This window comes from Rhinatrema bivittatum, chromosome 5 (genome assembly GCF_901001135.1).
Source record: "Rhinatrema bivittatum chromosome 5, aRhiBiv1.1, whole genome shotgun sequence".
Lineage (NCBI taxonomy): Eukaryota > Metazoa > Chordata > Amphibia > Gymnophiona > Rhinatrematidae > Rhinatrema > Rhinatrema bivittatum.
Window position 1 is genome coordinate 117,762,284 of NC_042619.1, and position 19,994 is coordinate 117,782,277.

The 19,994-nt window shown below is 40.4% G+C and overlaps 1 protein-coding gene across 2 annotated transcripts in view; it reads left to right on the plus strand.

The window, feature by feature from the left end:
* Window positions 1–19,994, plus strand: part of INTS6 (integrator complex subunit 6) — a 185,674-nt gene that overhangs the window by 64,768 nt on the left and 100,912 nt on the right. For both annotated transcript variants that reach the window (XM_029602804.1, XM_029602805.1), the window contains exons 5-7: window positions 5,179–5,362; window positions 8,715–8,840; window positions 10,221–10,375. In XM_029602804.1, the coding sequence (XP_029458664.1) occupies window positions 5,179–5,362; window positions 8,715–8,840; window positions 10,221–10,375 (465 nt within the window). The remainder of the gene's footprint in view (window positions 1–5,178; window positions 5,363–8,714; window positions 8,841–10,220; window positions 10,376–19,994) is intronic.

Sequence of the window (19,994 nt, forward strand, 5' to 3'; positions counted from 1 at the left end):
ATGCTCAGCTCGGTGCATCTCCGAACTTCAAGCATTATCCTGTCAAGAACTGTTCCTCAGCTTCACCCCAGACACCATACAGCTGCGTACGGTACCAAGCTTCCTTCTGAAAGTGGTTTCCCAGTTCCATATGAACCAGACCATATCCTTACCATCACCAGATGAACACAGAGATTCGGAAGACTCACACCCCCTTTGCCACCTGAATGTTGGCAGAATCCTAGTTCGATACCTCAAGAGATCGGAATCCTTGTGCAAAACTGACCACCCTTTCATTCTTCACAGTGGGAAGAAACAAGGGGAAGCTGCATCACGGGTGACCATAGCCTGCTGGATCAAAGTAGTCATTAATGCTGCCTACATAGAGGCAGGAAAACCACTACCTTTACAGGTCAAGGTGCATTCTACAAGGGCCCAGGCAGTCTACTGGGCTAAAACCAGGCTGCTTTCGCCAGCCGAGATCTGTCTGGCGGCGACATGGTCCTCCCTACACACCTTCTCCAGGTTCTACTGCCTGGATGCCCAGGCCAGGGAGGATACAGCCTTCGCAAGGGCAGCACTAAGTGGGCCACGGGCAGCCTCCCACCCGGTAGGGGAGTAGCTTTTGTACATCCCATTGGTCCTGAGTCCATCTGGCTACGAGCTAGGAAATGAAGAAATTACTTACCTGATAATTTCGTTTTCCTTAGTGTAGACAGATGGACTCTGCATCCCGCCCACGGCTGCTCCAGAAATAGAGAGAGCCTCTGATATCAATCTCGAGACTGTACGGATAAGCCTCGGCCTACCTCTATGTTAAGACACCCGCAGTTACCTAGGTGTCTGAGTTTGTTTCAGCGCACTGGCGGTCTCCAGTGCCAAAATGTTTTTATATTATATAGAACCTGTTCAAAGTTAATCAAGTATACTCAAGTGTAATCAAATATCAAGCAACATATATCCACACTGGCTTTTCGAAGAGAATACTGAAGAGCTAAGCATTCTGCACGGGTATATGTAGGCTGACGTCAGCTTTGAAATCTGACAATACCCATTGGTCCTGAGTCCATCTGTCTACACTAAGGAAAACGAAATTATCAGGTAAGTAATTTCTCCATTTTAAGCTGATTTTATCCTATCTGATCAGCATGCCCCATTCAAGTGGCTATCATAGCCCATAAGGTCACGTCTTCTCTGAAATGTGTTTTAAAAAGTAGTCAGTTTAGAACTCTCTTGGATGTCATGAGGAAGTTGATTGCACACTGGAGGACCAGGAGAAAAAAGGCACAGAAACAAGACAGCAATTGGTGGGTACATAGGGGCTTCAGGTAGAGTATACCTAGATGAGTGGAAGCAGAGAGCATCAGTGGATCAATAAAGAAAGGATGGGTAGTCCCGGATAGGGGCCAAGGGGTACATTAAGTGCTCAATTCCTAAAAGGTGGTCCAAATAATCTGATAGTCTAGGATTTCCTGCGGGGATGTGGCAGATTAATGTCTAGGCCGTTTTGTATTGCTTTGTTCTTAAACTGTCCCTTTAATCCAGTGTAAACAGCACAGATATTTTCATAGAGGTACATGGCAGCAATAATTACACTGTAAGCTGGATGGTTTCCAACTCAATTTTACTGATAGCTGTTAAGATGGATGAAAAGTCCTTCACAGTTCATTGATGATAATCAAATTGATTTATAATCAGAATTCTAAATAAAGTTGTGACCACCTACTTCCAGCAAATGTCATCAATTGAATAAGCCAGTTCCTTTAACAATGGTAACCCATACTCCAGTCCAATTAGTGAATTATCTGTTGTTTCTCCCCAGTATGAAATGGTTAGGATTTAGTCTCAATTGATTAGCGGAATGAAAAGTCCCCAGTTCTCTTACTCCTCCTGTAGTCTTCCCTATTTTCTTCTCCTCGTTATATTGAGGTAGCACCGTGCTACTCCTCTCAGCCCAAGCATGTTCTCACCTGGGTCAGTATTGAAATATTCTTGAATGGCATTCTCAACAACTCCTCTTTCTCTGGTTATGGATGTGAATCCATTCCTCCTTGATAAGTCTACTCCATAGGTTCTTTCTAAGCAAAAGACATCGCTTTCTCTAGATGACACCAAACTGAGGCCATAGGGCACTCAGTAAACACACAAAAAGGGAAAAATCTTATTAAAAGGGGGAAACCAAATAAGAGGCAGGCAACAAAAAGGTTTCTCAAGCCATTGATAGAAATTAGGAGTAAGGCACTCAATCTCTAATTCTTTGCCCAGGTCTGTATCCACGAGAAGCCCTAGAGTCCTTTTCCCAGCAAAAATAATCAAAGTGGGGACTGCACAGACAGGCTGTCCCTACTAAGGGTAACTCAGGAAAGCTGAATTAAGAATCCACGCCCTGAGATGGTGGCAGAGCATACTAGGGGGCAACAAAACCTGCACTAATTAAAGCATTCTGCTGCCCTTCTAGGACTGGATCTGTCTTTCTGGTAGAGGATCCTTTAAGTCTGCTGCATACATTTAAATGCAAGGATTAGAATTATCAACTGCCATTGAGATTTAACCTTAATCAGTGCAAGGAAGCAAGGGGGAGCTATCGATATGCCAAGGAAACTGAAAGAATAGTCAAGCTGCTGAATTCCTAAGGCTCTGAAGAGGGTGATGTGAAGAGTTAGATAAGCTGACAGGAACAGCATTCCAGTAGTCAAAATGGGAGTAAAGGAAGGGCATCCATCAGATGACGCCAAGAGTTTTGGCAGTTGGAAGAAGTGTCTCTGGTGTGGAGTCAGTTAATAAAGAGCCAGAAATTGGAGGGGAGAGGGAATGGAAGACTTAGCTGGGAAGAAGAAAAATTCAGTTTTTTTTATAATTACATTTATTAAAATTCCCAGCATTTAGACAAAAAGCACAAAGATTACAAACATTTGATAACAGTGTACAACAAGCTTTATCTATAAGCCCTAATCAAACCCCTGGTCATGTTCATCCTAAAGTTGGAAATAGTTCCAAATTAGATCTAAATCACGATTAGACTTTGATGAAACACTACACCAAGCCTGTAAAGATTTCGAAATTGAATGAAATAGTTTACTTTTAACCCTATGCAAAGCTATCACCTTTTCCGTCAAACATTACAAATATGACGGATCCATGATTCAATGGAGTAAAAATGTATTTTTTTTTATTTTTACAACTTCACTTCTAATGGTTATGAAAGAAAACAACTGAATGTATTCAAGTACAGTGTGTAGATGGGGGATGATTGGTAGTCATCTTATTATCCTTTCAGAGCTCCTGGTAGTCATTAGCCATCTTTTTAGTACTTCTGGCCAATGAGAATGCTTATCACTTTCAAAGATAGTAAGACGCTTCTGTTGGCGGAGACAGATTAGTAGAGTACTAGTTTCATTGTGTTATGCTTGTAGTGAAATGGCATATTTTGTTATTTAAGCCAACGTTGCCTAACCAGGTGTCCCACGGAAAAGTCATCGCTGCCTGATGTATTCAGATCCTGATGCTCTCAGTACCTCACAGCAACAAGAGACAACACTTGTGGCTCTTAAATATGTTGGAGTTACTTTCTGAGAACATGCCTCTTGTTCCTACTACAGCATGAGTCCTGGAGTATGGCAATTAATGGGCAGCATGGATAGTTGGGACCCACTATGTGCAGTGCGCACATTGCACACAGCACCTCCTTATCTTCTCCATCTTTTTGAGTCCTTCCAGCTTCCGTCTTATGCCCAGGCTGAGTGAGATGGGGACAGCGTGCACCGAGCACTGGATGTGACTCAACTGAGTATTGGGAACAGCAGTAGTGAAGGAAGTCTGACATCCATGTGTGGCAGCCAAGATAACTGAATCAGCTATCCACAATGCATCAACTTCTCCCATCTCCTGCACTTGTATGTATAGGGAGTTGATTCACTGAGATGGCTGTGTGTCCACAGAAACTGGTAGGGCTTCTCTGCTTTCTTAGCTCTTTTGGCCATATGAGTCCTCTCCTTGTCCGCATTGCCTGCCGGTGGTAACACACAGTGTTGGAAAACACTGATTACGTGGAGGTATCACTTTATATATAGTTGGTTCTCAATCAGGTAGAGTTCCTGTTGTGCCTCTTGCCATAGATGTAATTCACTTACTTTAATGATGCCATTTTATGTGAGTAGCATGTATTATTTTAAAGCAAACAGAATTGTAGTATTGATTTACGCAAAGGACATTCTTGGCACCAGTAGCAGCACAAAGGAATTTTGGTTAGTGTCATATTTCTGGGCTTTGTAGACTTTTTTTTTTTTTTTTTAAAATAAGCAGCTAAAGCAATCTATTTTCAAGATTTAAGCCTTTTCTGATGAATTACTGTAGTAAAGCAATTAATGTCTAATCCTTTACATTCAAAGATGTCTCCTTCAACTTAGTGCCTTGATTTCCTCATAAGTATTTGCATATCAGCTATATAATAATGATATGCAAATCTTCTTTGTTTTAACATCTTTCACAACATGTTCTTGATCATCTTTGATTGCCTTAATGCCGTTGAAGATTAAATGAACACACATCACTTTAAACTGAATGCAGATGGGACCAGACTTCTCTTGTATTCATTCTCTTTCTATGCTGTTTTTTGAATAGATCACTCCTAATAGTGTCCCTCTATTCTCTTCTGCATGTATACTGACTTCACAGCTTCAGAAGCCATACAGAACTGAAGATCTGGATCATGCTGCAGTAATCTTCAGCCACATTTCATGCTCTCAAGTTTACCACAGCTTCATCTCATTTTCAGATATTTTTCTTGTCTCCTCTTTGCTAGAAATACTTCCCCTTGTCATTTTGTCATTTCCCATGTCTTCCCTCCCTTTTTTTTTTTAAATGCCTGACAGTGTATCATTTTTCTAGTATTGATGACATTTTACAAGAGGAAGTCCTCAAACAAAGTGTAGAAAAATATATTTACCACTGTGGGGGTTCATTTACAGCATTTCCATTTTAATAAAGTTTAGGCGTGGTATAAATAATATGAGCAAATGCCGAGAATTCTTTTGATTGCTTTTATCATTTTAAATTTGAAACTATAGTAAGAAGTAACTTTAGTACAGTGCAAAAGTTGTTGCTGCCATTAAAGCTCATTTTGAGTTCCACTGAATAAGTGTTCTATAACCTAATGAGGAATGATAAAAAAAGTTTTTTTTTTTGTTTTTTTTTCCCCAGCTCCATTTGCCTCTCAATTCACCTTTACCTGGAAGTGAATTGACGAAGGAGCCATTTCGATGGGATCAGAGGCTATTTGCATTGGTTTTGCGTTTGCCTGGTATGACCGCTGCAGAGCTGGAGCCGGCAGTAGGTGTACCTCCCGATGACTCCGCCATTACACCAATGTGTGACGTCACAGGAGGTAAGTTCACTGAGAAGTACAGTCCTTGAGCAGTCTGAGTACCCTGAACGGTGGCAGGTGGAAACAATTGACTCTGTACCCAGCCCCTTAATGCTTAGAGCCACAGAGCACAGGCCTGATTCCTGCCCTGCCTTGCGTGAGCAGCACATACTGCCCTCCTCAAGACCACTCCCCCAGCAACTGGAATGTGATAGTGTGGCCAGTGCACTCAGTAGCCAGGACAGGCAGGAGGTGCATTTCAACAACCTGTATACCAGCTGGTTTTGGTGCCTTCTTAATAAGCAGCCTTTAGTCCCACACAGAGTAGGAAGGAAGATGGACAGAAAGTGAGAGACGGCTAGACTACAAGGGGGGAAAGATGGCCGTAGGTGGCAAGACAGTGAGAGCTATGAAATACAGGCAACAATGACTTTGAGACATTATCTGTTTTTCCCTTGATAGTCACAAAGTGGTTTTAGTCAATACAACTGAAAAACAGCAAAGTACAAGTTCATTCAGCTAAAAATAAAAACTGCAACTGGCGTGCCAAAATCTTGCAAGTGAATGTTGGGTGTTTTTGGCACCCTGCCCAAAACATTGCCAACTCCTGATCTGTCCTCAATGGATTAACAGCCCAGCCTGTGACAGTGCTGAATACTGATGTATTTTCAGGCAGTTTTACACATGCAGAGACCTAGATGCTGTATTAAATCTGGAGGAATCTGTGCCGGCAATAGACCTTGAGAAAACTGGAATCTGTGCTTCTATACCAACAAAAAAAAAATCTCTGATCCAAGTGCTTCCTTAAATCAGCCAATTGGTAATGGCATGGGCTGGTGGTACAAAGTCCTCCTTTGTACACACTCTCCATCGCTGCCACTGATTGAATGTTTAGTAACACCCTTGGATCAATGCTGCTGGGGTCAGCAAAGGTCATGGTGGAACATCAAGACAATGAACAAACTAGACAGTCTGAGGGAAGTAAAAAAAAAAAAAAAAATGTACTGCAACTTTTTTCTTTGCTCTAGTGAAAGGCATTGCAACCTTGCAAAGATGCTTATAGTAACAAGGTTTCCTAACGTCTTAGCACAATATTGATAAAAAGTTCTTGGTGGTAAGCATTCCAACCCACTGATTAGTGGATCCATAGGTTCTATTTTATTGCATATCATAATCTCTGGCACATTCCCCTGCTGGAGGGTTCTCTGACTGCATATAATACTCCTGTCATTTCATTTGGTACTGAACTAACACCCTTTTTCACAGCGCATATGATCCCTGTGAAATCTTTTCCTCCTCTGCCATTCAAATTGCATTCATAATGGAAGGGATCCCATTAGAGATGAAGCTTGCCTCACTGTGTTTCTGTTTGGTTCTATGGGTAATGGTGCCTCATTTTTCGCCATCACTTGTGGTTGATCCACCTCAAGACTGGGAACCTTGTTGCTTGAGTACTTTGGCTTCTTGTGGCAGTGTTATGACACCAAAGTGTTTTCCCACAAGGATGTATTAGTACCTCGAGAGCCAGGTGACTTGAAGGCTGCCTCAGTAAGTTAGTGTTCTGAGTGCTCCGGTATCTGTGAATGTAGCAAAACTACTTGTAAGCTGGCAAACGTTTGTGTTATCAAAGCATAATGCAGATAGTCTAGGATCTTTTTACTAGTATAGCTGCATTACTTATAGGCATGCAAAAACAGAACATTATACGCTTGGCTGTCTTGAAAAACATTTTAACATCTTCATTTCATGGTGATCATGCTATGGTATGTTTTTGCCTGTTTGCTCCTTCATAAAGAGATGGCAAGTCTGTATGAACAGAGTGCCATTGCAGTTGTATGTATGCAGGTGTTTGCAAAATGCGTGCCCTGAATTGACAGGAGTGAGGATCTTCAGGAAACTGAGTTAGGAAGTAAACAGCATTGTTCATTCAAGATGATTCATTTTCTAGATGAAGACTTTTTTTTTTTTTTTTAAGTACTAGCAACATCTTTTTAAGATTTAAATGCTTTGTTAGCTTACTTCAAATCTACCTGTTTTAACCTTGATTTTTTGATTTTCTGGGGTTTGCTGATTGTTGGATAAAAGTGGTTTTGCGGGCAGTTTATGCACACGTGTGCACTTTGGCTGCATTAGGGATGACACCTGCTTGAAAAGAGGACTAGAGCTCTGGCAAGAGGTATTGGCTGGATCCTTTGCCAGAGACCATATTATATGTGATGCAGGTGACGGCGCTTGGCTCCTGGGAAGAGTTTCGGAAACAGTTGAAGTACAGCTCCCCAAACCTGTCCTAGGGACATCACAGCCATTTGGGTTTTTTAGGATATCCACAATGAATATGTATGAGAGAAATGTGCATACATTGGAAATCAAGCATATACTAATTTACGGTACTTCCAGCATATTTATTGTGGATGTCTTGAAAACTTGATTGAAGTCTTCAGCTGGGGGGTCCTCAGGATAGGTTTGGGAAGCCCTGAGCTAAAGTGAGGCAGAGATGGAGAGATGACAGTGGCAGAAGGTGGGGGTTAGGACCCAAGGAATGGTGGCAATGGTCTGAGGGGCGGGAGGATCCAAGAACTGGGAGTGGGGGGGAACAAGGGAATGGCTGCTGGGGTGATTGGAGGTGGGAAGGCCCGGAGAAATGGTGCAGAGGGAAGATCCAGAGATGCTGTGGCTATAGGCTCTTTGCAGGTGTGATCACGTAATATAAATATAAAGGGATTAAATTGCAGAAATTGGCTGAATTTTATCTGGCACCACCAAAAGCCTGTATGAGCTGCTGCTGCTGGGGTTTCTTTAGGGGCTGTCAAAAGCAGGAAGTGAGCCTGCAAACCGATTTGAGAAAGGTTGACAAAGGTGGGGATTTTCTGTTGCTGCTGGGAGAAACCTTTCTCGTTGAAACTATACTTGCAATTGTGTGAGTCATTAGTAAAAATGTTCCTCTTTTCACTAGTCTCTCCTGCTGATAGCCAGTATAAGCGAAGGCTGACAGTGAACCCCTAACAGTTTAAGAAGACCACAAAGAATTCCAGTGACAGGTCACGCTAGCAATGCTTTTTGATGAACGCTGCAGTTCTCAGAGTACAAAAGAGGTGCATCTTGGGGCACATTCCTCGTACCGACAGAGAAGGCAGCAAAAAGGCTCTAACCTGCTGATCATGGGACTTAGAAAAAAAAAAATTAACTTAAAACTACTGCCCGGGGGGAGGAGGGAGACTACATTTCGTAATTCTTACTAAGTTAAGGAACACAATATATAAAATCTATGCAGGACATACGTTCTAAAAATTACCATTATTGAATATAGCTTGCATACAGGTGTATAAATATATAATGATTTTATGATTCATAAATACCTGCTTCTTCACTGTAGGTCGTTCGTACTGTGTGTACTCTCAGAGAATGCTCAGCCAGTGTCTGGAGTCACTAGTGCAAAAAGTGCAAAGTGGAGTGGTAATACACTTTGAGAAATCTGGACCCGATCCTCCTGCTGTTGAAGGTATTAGAATTTTGTGGCATTGATTTGATTCTTATGACTGCAAAAGGAAAAAATACATTCTATGCTGATTCATGAAGGCTGCTTCCCAATTATGTATAAATGTACTTGTATTTTAATGGAGAAACGGAAAAGATATTTCTAATTCCAAATTTAAAACTATGGGATTCTAATTTTCACGTATGCAAAAACTTTTTATCAGTCTAGAACATGCGATTATCAAGTTTAGTCTTTTGTTTGCCTGTAGCATATTGTACTTGGTAATTTAATGCATTACAATATCCATAATTTTGTATTTTTAAAAAAACAGTGATGTTATGATTACATCTTTATTAGGCAAAAGATTCCATAGCCTGGTCTCCAAATAATCCTTATGCAAGGCTGAGGCTAAACATACCTAAGAATCCAATTAGTTTCTTTTATTTTCAAATTGTCATTTTTTTTTTTTTACATATTACTCAAGGGACACCTATTGATTTATATTGTTTATTGATGCTTCAGATGTTATAAACAGTCATTTTATCATCTTATAGTGCTCCCCTCTCTAAGTTAGATATTCCTAACTGCCCTAGTGTTTCCTTATGTATTGTTCCCTCAGTTTTAGAGGATTAAACTCCAATGGCTCATGCCAACCATGAAAAGCTATCTATTGTCGAAGCACTGGCTGTTATTTCTTTGCTACCAGTTGTTTTCTTGGTAAGCTGCTTCATTTTATTTCTTGGGTTTCTGAAGCACCTATAATACAAGAGTTTGCTAGACGCTGCATGAGGGCCTCCATCCTAAGGACTTGGAGCTTGCAGTTGGACCTGAGGGACCAAGTGAGGAGAGACTGATATATGAACTGAGTAGCTTTCTCAGGAACAGAGTAGAAAATATTGTACACTGCATTCTATCTCATCATATCCATGTTTTGAAAGTTACTAGGTTCTAGACATACAGGAAGATCTTGATACTGAACTAATAGCTAGTACTTTAGGCTTTCATGATTCTGCTCTAGTAAGAAGCAGGCTTAGGCTTATTTTTCAGATATGATTCCACTTGGGTATTATTTTGTAAAAAAATGTTGATGTTGAGTATTCCTAAGGCATTGGGAAATGCAAATCTAAATCCTGACACTAGGTAAATGATCATGATGCCTTTGGCAGTCGTGCTTAGAAGGGAAGACATTCCAGAAGTGATTACAAAAATCAAGAATTCTTTGCCTAGCAGGATATTTGACATTTCTACAGATTCATTAGGTTCCACTATTTTTCTTTCAGCAATGATACTCTGTAGCTGCTGAAATTAAATTACTAAAAAACTGCAAGTGATCAAGCTTTCTTGGATGATGATTTCTATCTGAAGAACATGATTTTGGATTTTATTTTCTTTTTCACCATGTAGATGGACAGATGGATTCACTAAGACTCTTCGGAAGCCAGCCTTGGCACAGCTGTCATAAACTCATCTATGTTAGACCAAATCCCAAAACTGGGGTTCCCATAGGTCACTGGCCTATTCCTGAGTCCTTTTGGCCAGATCAGAATTCGCCAACACTTGTAAGTAGTCTAAAATGGAATCTGTTCTACAATAGATCTGTTAAAACTAACACCCTGTTGGTCTAGTTTTCAGGTTGTTTATATGCTCATGGGAAATCTGTGGATTAGTGTGGAAACACAAGACACTAAAGGGCCACATGTCTGAAATATATTTTCCATTGGCACAAAATGGGGGGGGGGGGGATTTTTTAGTACATTTAGTACAAATGCTGAGAGATTTATTACTTTATTAAAGCACACTGCATGCGGTGTTTGCAATGAAACTCCCTTTTTTGAAAGAAATGGGAACCATTTTTAGAGGCAGATGGACAAAGGTTTTGCTACCTTAAGACATGAATGTGCAGAACATTTATTTTTCCTGTGGTTCATGCCTGACTCAAGATTTATTATTTAATTTAATATTTATTTATTTAATACATATTTTTATATTCCACTTTTCACACTTTTTTTCAGCACTTAAAAGCAGATTACATTCAGGTACTGTAGGTATTTCCCTATCCCCAGAGGGCTTACAATCTATGTTTGTACCTGAGGCAATGGAGGGTAAAGTGACTTGCCCAAGGTCACAAGGACAGTAGGACTTGAACCCTGGTCATAGCCCACTGCTCTAACCACTAGGCTGCTCTTCCAGACAATAGTAAATAAAGAATTTTAAACAGCTTGAGCTAATACTTCTCTGCAGTGTGCTTAATCTGACCATTTTATGCAGACAGACGTGGTGCTATGATAATGTTCCACAATGGGATTAGTGCAATATTAAAATAGGATAATTAAAGTCCAAGATAATTTATTAAAACACAAAAAATAGATTACAAATTAAAAATGCAAATGTCTATATGTCCATGGATCACCTGCTTCAGAGAAAACATTAAAAATTTCTAAAATCATACAAAAGTTCAAGTCACAAACACAGAACCTAATTATAAGACCCCATTGGGATTCCTGCTTAAGAGTGTGGCATAACAGCAAGGTCATGCAGTATAGGGTAGATTAGAGGAATGCACCGTCTTTGCCGTAGTGCCCTCCATTGGCAGTTGCTACAGTGGTCTACTCCAGATTCTGTAACTCTGAGTGACTCCTAGTGTTTTAGTGTAGGCTTTCTAGTTAAAAGTTGGGAAGAGCAGGGGACTTTTACCTCCTGTTCCACTGCATACAAACTTCAGACCCAAAACCTTGGTGAGGAGACTAGGCCTTATGGCTGGTGAGCTATTTCTAGCTTCCAGTCATTTTTATTTTGAAGGAAAGTTTAGTTTCACTCTTCTCTTCCAGGAGAGAGAACAGAGGCCACTTGAAAGCTGGTATAAAGCTTCTTTTCCTCTAGGGTCCGCCTCTTGTGAGATAAACCCTGGTAGTTTATTTTTGGACATAAGGATTCTTATTTTAATGGCTAGAGGTTTTTGGAACCTTATCAATCATCCCGTGTCACTCATCAAAACTTGCCTACTTGGCATATCTTGGAAGGAGTAATGGATACCCATCTGATACCTTACTGAGGTAGAGAGCTGAAGGAGAACTACCAATCTTGTGCTTGCCCGGTGGAGAAAGAGAGGAGGTGCCAACCCGGTGCAGAGAAGAGAGGAAGAAAAAGTAAGACTTAAGTAGTGGATTCTAGATATGGAATGGGAATCCATAGGGAATTCGGAGTTTATTCACATTATCCAGGCACAGCACTAAAAATCCAGGAAGGGAACAGAAGGGGCTTCAGGGAATAATTCAAGGGACAGCAGACTCAGATTTGAAGTACTTTTATTTCTGTAAAATGGCTATGACAAGAAGAAATGTACATAGTGCTAAAATTTGCCATTAAACAAGCCAACCAGTAAGGTTTATGCTGGAACACCATCCTGGAGTCCTGACTGTTGGCTTCTAGGACACTAGAATACACACAAGGCCTTGAGCCTTGAAGGTTTATTGTTACCATCCCCATTCCCCACCCAATGAAGGGTCTATATCGAGGTGGACCAAGAGAAAGAATGGAATTTAGTCCTGGTATTGAGTGTGAACCCCTTCATCAAATGGGTTGGCTGTGTTGGGGTTACACAAAACAGTGGTTTCCAAAAGCCAGTGATCTCTGTTCAGAGACTTGTAGCCCAGTGTGAACCAATAGACCAGGAGCCCATCTGTGTTAGGAAGACGTGATTGACTTTCTTTCACCGTAGTAAAGGAAGGCTGCACAATCAAAAAACTAAATTATAGTCCTAAAAGGAAGTCAAAAAGTTAATAAGCAGTTTACTCTGTTAAAATCCATGGAAACGAAAATATGTGAATTGAAATTAAAGATGTCTATGAATAAATTCAGAAATTAAAAAAAAACCAAACCAAAAACGAGCTTATATTGCATGACCTGAGCAATACCATATATTCTAGAGACCTGAACCTTTTCAGTCAATTTTCATCAAATTGATGAAGTGTAACTTGACAAGAAATTTTCTTAAAATTATAGAATGAAAAAAACAAGGATGTTTAAAAAAAAAAAAAAAAAAAAAAAAAAAAGTTAAAAATTGTAAAATAGATAAAAACAAACAATTGTGTAGCAGAAATTAGTGTATGCATGGCCTATTTGCCAAAAAATGTATACATCTTTTTTTTAAAACTGGTCTTTTTAGCAAAAGTTATTTAATGTTGAAATGGAGGTGACTTATTGAAGCTGCAGAGTCAGGGTGTTCAGTCGCTCTCCACTGGAGGGGTATTCAGTATATCCTTTAGGGGAAACAGTATAAAGTAATGTATTAGTAATGATGGCAGAAAAAGACCAAATGGTCCATCCACTCTGCCCAGCAAGTTTCTTAGGGTAGTAATTTCCGCTCTGTGTAGGTTATCCCCATGTTACTGTTAAGGGTAGTAACTGCCGTTCCGTGCAGGGTTACCCTCATGTTACTAATAAGGGTAATAACTGCCGCTCCATGCAAGTTACTTCCCTAAGCAGAAACATGGGGGTAACTGCTGTTCCTTGCAGGCTACTCCCAAGCCTTTTGTTAAGGGCAAGCAAATGCAAAATTGCTAATGTAGAAAAAGAAACATCTGAGACAAAAAGTAAAATGGCTGTAGCTGAACAAATGTGTAAGCCTATACATCACAAAATTATATTTTCTTAGCATCCAGTCAGATTAATCCAGACCAAGTGGTTTATGCTCCCCTACCAGCAGATGGAGATGGAGTAAACTGATGTCACAGTGTATACCCCCTCTAGTGACATCAGCCTGCCAGTATTTTCTATCTCTCTGCAATACCTTACTTTTAAGTCTTCCAGCATCTACAATTCGACCGTTACAGGTGATGCAGAACGCTGCTGCAAGAATCTTGACGGGCAGTAGAAAGCAACACCATTTAACACCAACACTAATCTCATTACATTGGTTACCAATCACGTATCGTTCCCAATACAAAACAGCATGCATAATACATAAAATACTCTACGCTGATCAAACGGAATGGCTGAACAGTACAATTCAGTTACATGTACCTCAAAGAAACTTGAGATCAGCGAACAAGGGCCTGCTGATGATCCCCAATGTAAAATTTGCACACTTGACAGAAGTTAGAGAGCGAGTGGTATCAGTCGCAGGCCCAAAATTGTGGAACTCCTTGCCAGTAGAATTGAGACTCCAGAACAATATTAAAAAATTCAAAGCAGAGTTAAAAACCTGGCTTTTTAAATGTGCGTACTTGGATAGCAGCTAGAATTTTAACACTTCATTTTTAGCTAGAATGCAAAGGTGTATTTTATGATGTTAGTATATTTTAATATAGATTTATCTTAGTATAATTATGCATTTTATTGAATTTTAAAGTCTATTTATATTGTTGAAACTGATGTTTGTGATTTTAGTATTGTAGCATTATTTGTTTAGCTACATTCTCTGATTGTGATTTTATTTTTTAAGTTTATTTATTGTTAACCGATATGGAACCCCGATATGTTGGTATATAAAAAATAATAAATTATAAACTATGGTGGACGTCCATCTCCCCACTGGGGATTGCTTCGATTTGAGAAAAGGAGAAAAATAATTCATTCTGCTCTCCTGTGGTGATACCATAAGGTCCCTCCCCCAGTTGAGAATTCCTGAGTGATTTCCATGGTCCCTCAGAGGTATACCTTGGTCTGGTAGCTGGTTTTCAGCCAGGGTGGACTTACTGCTTAAGCTGGAATACTAGTATTCCCATATTTGGACGACTGGATGCTCCGAGCAAAGTCGCTGGAAAAGAGCCGCCTGGTGACTCACAAGGTGATTTCCCTGCTGTTGGAACTCGGCTGGGTGGTGAACCTAGCCAAGAGAGGTTTTCAGTCTTCTCATTCGCTGGAATACTTCAGGGTTCGTTTCGACATAAAACAGGGCAAAGTGTTCTGCCAACAGTTCGACTTCAGAAATTAATAGTCCAGCTCAGTCTGTTGATGACCACTCTGTGCCCACTGTATGGTCTTACCTGCAGGTACTTGGCTTGATGGTGGCAACCCTAGAAGTGGTACTGTGGGCGAGGGTGCATATGCATCCTCTTCAGTGCTCCCTGCTGTCTCGGTGGAACCCACAGTCTCAAGACTATTTGATTCAGCTTCTCCTGCCGATGGAGTTTTCCTCCCAACTGCAATGGTGGCTGCAGGCAGAACATTTGAAGAAGGGAGTTTTCCTAATCCCTCTGAACTGGCTGGTACTGACAATGGATGCGAGTCTCCTTGGTTGGGGAGTTCACTGTCAGGAGCTGACAGTGCAAGGCCGCTGGAGTGCAGAGGAGTCTTTCTGGAACCTCAATTGTCTGGAAGCCAGAGCAGTCCGGTTGGCGTGTTTACAGTTCTGTGACAGGCTGCTGGGTCGATCAGTCCGAATAATGTCGGACAGTGTGACGATGGCTTACATCAGTTGGTAGAGAGGTACCAAGAGCCATCAAGTGTCACAGGAAATAGATCAACTTATGGGATGGGCAGAAGTGCATCTCCAGATGATTTCAGCCTTGCACATTGCAGGCAAAGACAACATAAGGGCAGACTTTCCCATTAGGGAGAGTCTGGACCCAGGAGAGTGGACGTTTCAACTGATTTGGGATCACTGGGGTCTTTCGTTCTTGGACCCTTTGGCGACCTTGCACAATGTGAGGGTTCCGTGCTTCTTCAGTCACAGAAGAGATCCAAAGTCCTTGAGGGATTGATGCCTTAGTGCAGGAGTGGCCGTAAGACAAGTTGCTGTTTGCCTTTCCTCTATGGCCCATGTTGGGCAGATTGATTCAAAGGATCGCATGCCATAGAGGGGTGGTGCTCTTGGTCGCTCTGGATTGGCCCAGGAGACTGTGGTATGCAGATCTGCAGAGGCTCCTGGTGGACTCCCTTCTTCAACTTCCAGCATACAGGGATCTGTTGTGGCAAGGACCTTTCTTCATGAAGATCCGAATCTATTTTGTCTTACGGTTTGGCCCTTGAAAGAGCTTGCTTGCTGAAACGTGGCTATTCCGTGGCAGTGCTTTCTACCTCACTAAGAGCAAGAAAGTTCTCAACTTCCTTAGCCTATGTGAGGCCTGGTGTGAGGATCAAGGTACTCCTACCTTTCTTGGTCGAGATTCTGTCCATTTTAGAATTTTTGCAGGATGGCTTGAATAAAGTCTTGGCTCTCAGTTCCTTAAAGGACCTGTTTTAGAGGTCAGGTGAATGGTGGATCTTTGTCTGCTCCTTCTGATGTGACCCGTTTTCTGAGAGGCGTGAAACATCTTTGGCCTCCCTTGCGGTTTCCGGTGTCCTTGTGGAGTCTTAATTTGGTATTGGATTTCTTGGCAGGCCCTACGTTTAGACCGCTGCGTACTCTCTTCTTGCGGTTGTTGAACTTGAAGATGGTATTTCTTGTGGGAATTTGTTCTGCACGTAAGGTTTCTGAACTACAGGCTCTGTCTTGCCGGGAACCTTTTCTCCAGGTGACTCCAGGAGGCGGTACAGCTGCGTACTGCTCCTTCCTTTTTACCAAAGGTGGTCACTGAGTTTCTCTTGAATCAGATCATCTCCCTGCCATCTTTAGAGAGTGAGATGTAGAGGAGTATTATTTGTTGCGACCTTTGGATATCAGGAGACATATTGTCAGATATCTCAAAGTTACAGAACCCTTGTGGAAGTTGGACCGTCTGATTGTCTTTCACGGCGGTACTAGACAAGGAGAGCCAGCCTAGCGGGCTACAATGGCTTGCTGGACTAAGGAGTTAGTTATGGCTGTATACGTGGATTCTGGGAAGCTGTTACCTGTTCAGGTTAGGATTCAATCCACTAGGACTCAGGTGGTCGACTGCCAACAGTTTGATTGTTGTCCATTGTCGAAATTTGCCAAGCTGCGACATGGTCCTCCTTTCACACCTTTTCCAGATATCATCTGCATCTGTAGGCCCGGGAGTATGCGGCCTTTGCACGTGCAGTTTTTGTCTGGACCACGGGCAGCCCTCCCACTTGTTTTGTATTCATCTGACTGGACGCTGAGAAGTGAGAAATTACTACTTACCTGTTAATTTCCTTTTCTTTAGGACAGTGAGATGAATCCAGCTTCCCTCCTTGGCTGCCAAATGATTGTCTTATAGTCCTCCTGTGCGGCTACTTGTTACAGGGATTACTAATAAGTGTTAGTCCAATCCCTTCACTAGCATTATTACATTCTTGTCTGACCTCCGTGTTGCCTTTTGGTTGCCTGTTTTTAATCAAGTTGTTTGCTAGTCTGTCCACAGTTGCTTTTGAAGAGAATACTAGCAGGCTGATGTCACAGTATTATAACCCCCTCTAGTGACATCAGTTTACTCCGTCTCCATCTGCTGGTAGGAGAGCATAACCCATTTGTTATGGATTCATCTGACTGTCCTAAAGAAAAGGAAATTATCAGGTAAGTAGTAATTTCTCAATACATATATATATATATATATATATATATATATATATATATAAACACAAAGTATAAACAGTAAAACATTAAATATTTAAAAAACCAGATTAAAAAAACAAAACAAAAACTAGAATAAAGAAAAATGTAAAAATATGTAGGGGCTAGATTAAAGAAACTAGTCCATAAGAGGTTCTTTTTAATTAGATACATGTAGATACAAATATGAAATATAGATAGATATTAGTGTGCTATGCTGGTACCTCTGAACAGATCAACCTACAAAATATCCTATCTTGGACTTCTATGCTTAAATTAAGATTTGTTATAAAACAAACAACAGTAAATTGAGAATTTGGAGCCAGATAGTTTCAGCAATCCACATGCCAACCATGTACTATGCAAGCTATTTTGTCTTTAGGGCTATTTTAAGCACTGAAAAATATGGCAGTGCTAGGTAATGCAGGAAAACTGTTCAAAGACAACAAATTGTCATAAAAGCAATTGCACAGCCTGAGCAAATAATAGGGCTACTCCCAGGGTATTTTGCCAGAGCACTTAATCTGATCATTTTATGCAGCATTTAAACAGCTTCACCTGGAACTTTGGTGTATACTGATATGATATGAGAAATGTTTGGGGATTTTTTCATTTAGTGCACAACACAGATCTCAAATAGGCTATAAATAATATATTTGTTGAAAGCAGCAGAGTAATATTGCAGTACAAACCCTTTCATGCTGAATACTATTCAGCTCAGTGTGGAATTTGATGGTTGCAAATACACTTGCTATTATTTATTATACCAGTCCTTTCTTTTGTTCTATATGTACACCTCATTTCGTTAAAATTCTTACTTTATGAATAGCAGTGTTAATGCTGAGCATGGATTTTTAAATTTAAGCTGCTTCTGCCCCTCTTTCTTTAGCATATTTTCAGGTTACTATAATATTAGTTAAGCTCTGAAAATTTAGAAGTCCAGAATTATACATCTGATATAATTCCATCATTGAATATAGTTAGAACATAAGACTTGCCATACTGGGTCAGACCAAGCATCCAACAAGCCCAGCATCCTATTTCCAACTATGGACAATCCAAGTCACAAGTACCTGGCAAGTACCCAAACTTAGATTTAGATAAAATAGATAAATAGATTTATCTATTTTGAATGATTTATCTAAAGATGAGCATCACTAATATTCACACTCAGTTACATAACCTTTGGCATGACCAGTCAGAGGAGCTTCTACCGAGTTTCAGAACTTAGTTGACAAGCTACTGAGTCAAAGGTAGGCAACTCAGGTCCTTTAGTGGCACTAGTCAATTCCATTTTCAGGATATTCACAATGAATATGCATGAGATGCATTTAGATGGTAATAGAGGCAGTGCATACAAATGCATCTCATGAATATTCATGAGATAATTGGACTCTCTTGTTGCACCATAAAATTCAAACGAGCTTCCACGTGTTAAAAAAATTTTACTCCTTTATACTGTTAAGACAACAAGACTTCATTAATGTTAATATTATACTGTTAAGATGATAAGACTTTATTATTGTTGTGATGTAAAGATAATTGGACCCTGTTGTTACTGTTGTCAAATTATCCCTCGAGTTACTATGTAAACCGATGTGATATTCTTTATCGAATGTTGGTATAGAAAAACAAACAAATTAAAATAAATACATTTAGTGTGGATATCTTGAAAACCCACCTAGCTTGTGGCACTCGAGCATCAGAGTTGCCTACCCTTGTACCAGGTGGTGCTAGAGCCATTAGAACAAAATGCCTTTGCTTCCTTATTTTATCATTTGCTTGTATCTGGGCCTCCATCCTCTTCTCAGTTTCTCATCCTATCAGTGTTTGCTCTTCTTGCTATAGTTTCTTTTTTTTTGGGCAGTGGGGGGAGGGAGACTAGAAGTTGGGAGTATGTCATGTGTTTTTGTTTCGTTTTCTAGCAAATGCTCTATAGATCAGCTTTTGGCCTGTTTTTGGATAACCCAGAAAACAACATGGGAGACAGTCTATTAAAGCCAGGAAGCAGATGAAACAAAATGTATACCAGTCATCTTAGTTGCAGAGATGTTTTTATTAGGGGAACAATAGTTGCACAGGATATAACATACAATGCCCAAAGAGCCTGATTCTGGCTGAGTTTCGTCCAAGATTAGGGCTGCATCAGGGGCTGCAAAAAACACATTTTATAATCAATATATTAAAACAGGTACACAATTGTTTAAATTTCATACATTGGAAAACTGTTGACATAGTAAACAATTTCAGTAAGCGCCCAAATCAAACAACTAAAATAATTAAACATTGATGGTTCTTAAAAAAAAAAGAATTAATACATGAATCAAACTAGAAAATTAAAACTAATTAAGCATAGAAGATTTATTGAAAACTTTTTTTTAGATATGAATGTATATATATTTATCCCAGGACAAGCAGGTTGCTAGTCCTCACATATGGGTGACGTCACTGACGGAGCCCTAGTGCGGGAAAACTTTCTGTCAAAGTTTCTAGAAACTTTTGACTGGCCCTGTGAGGCCACTGAGCATGCCCAGCATGCCATGATATTCTCTGCCATAGGGGTCTCTCTTCAGTCTTCGTTTTTCCGTGCTGCTGTAGGCATCGCGGGTTAGAAGCCTTTGTGAGTTCTCTCTCAAAATTTGTGTGACAAAAGTCATATATATTTTCTCAGAAATTCTCCCACACGGGGATCTCTCTCTATTTTCCACCGGCTGGTGAGTAAATTCTGTGTCTCATTTTAC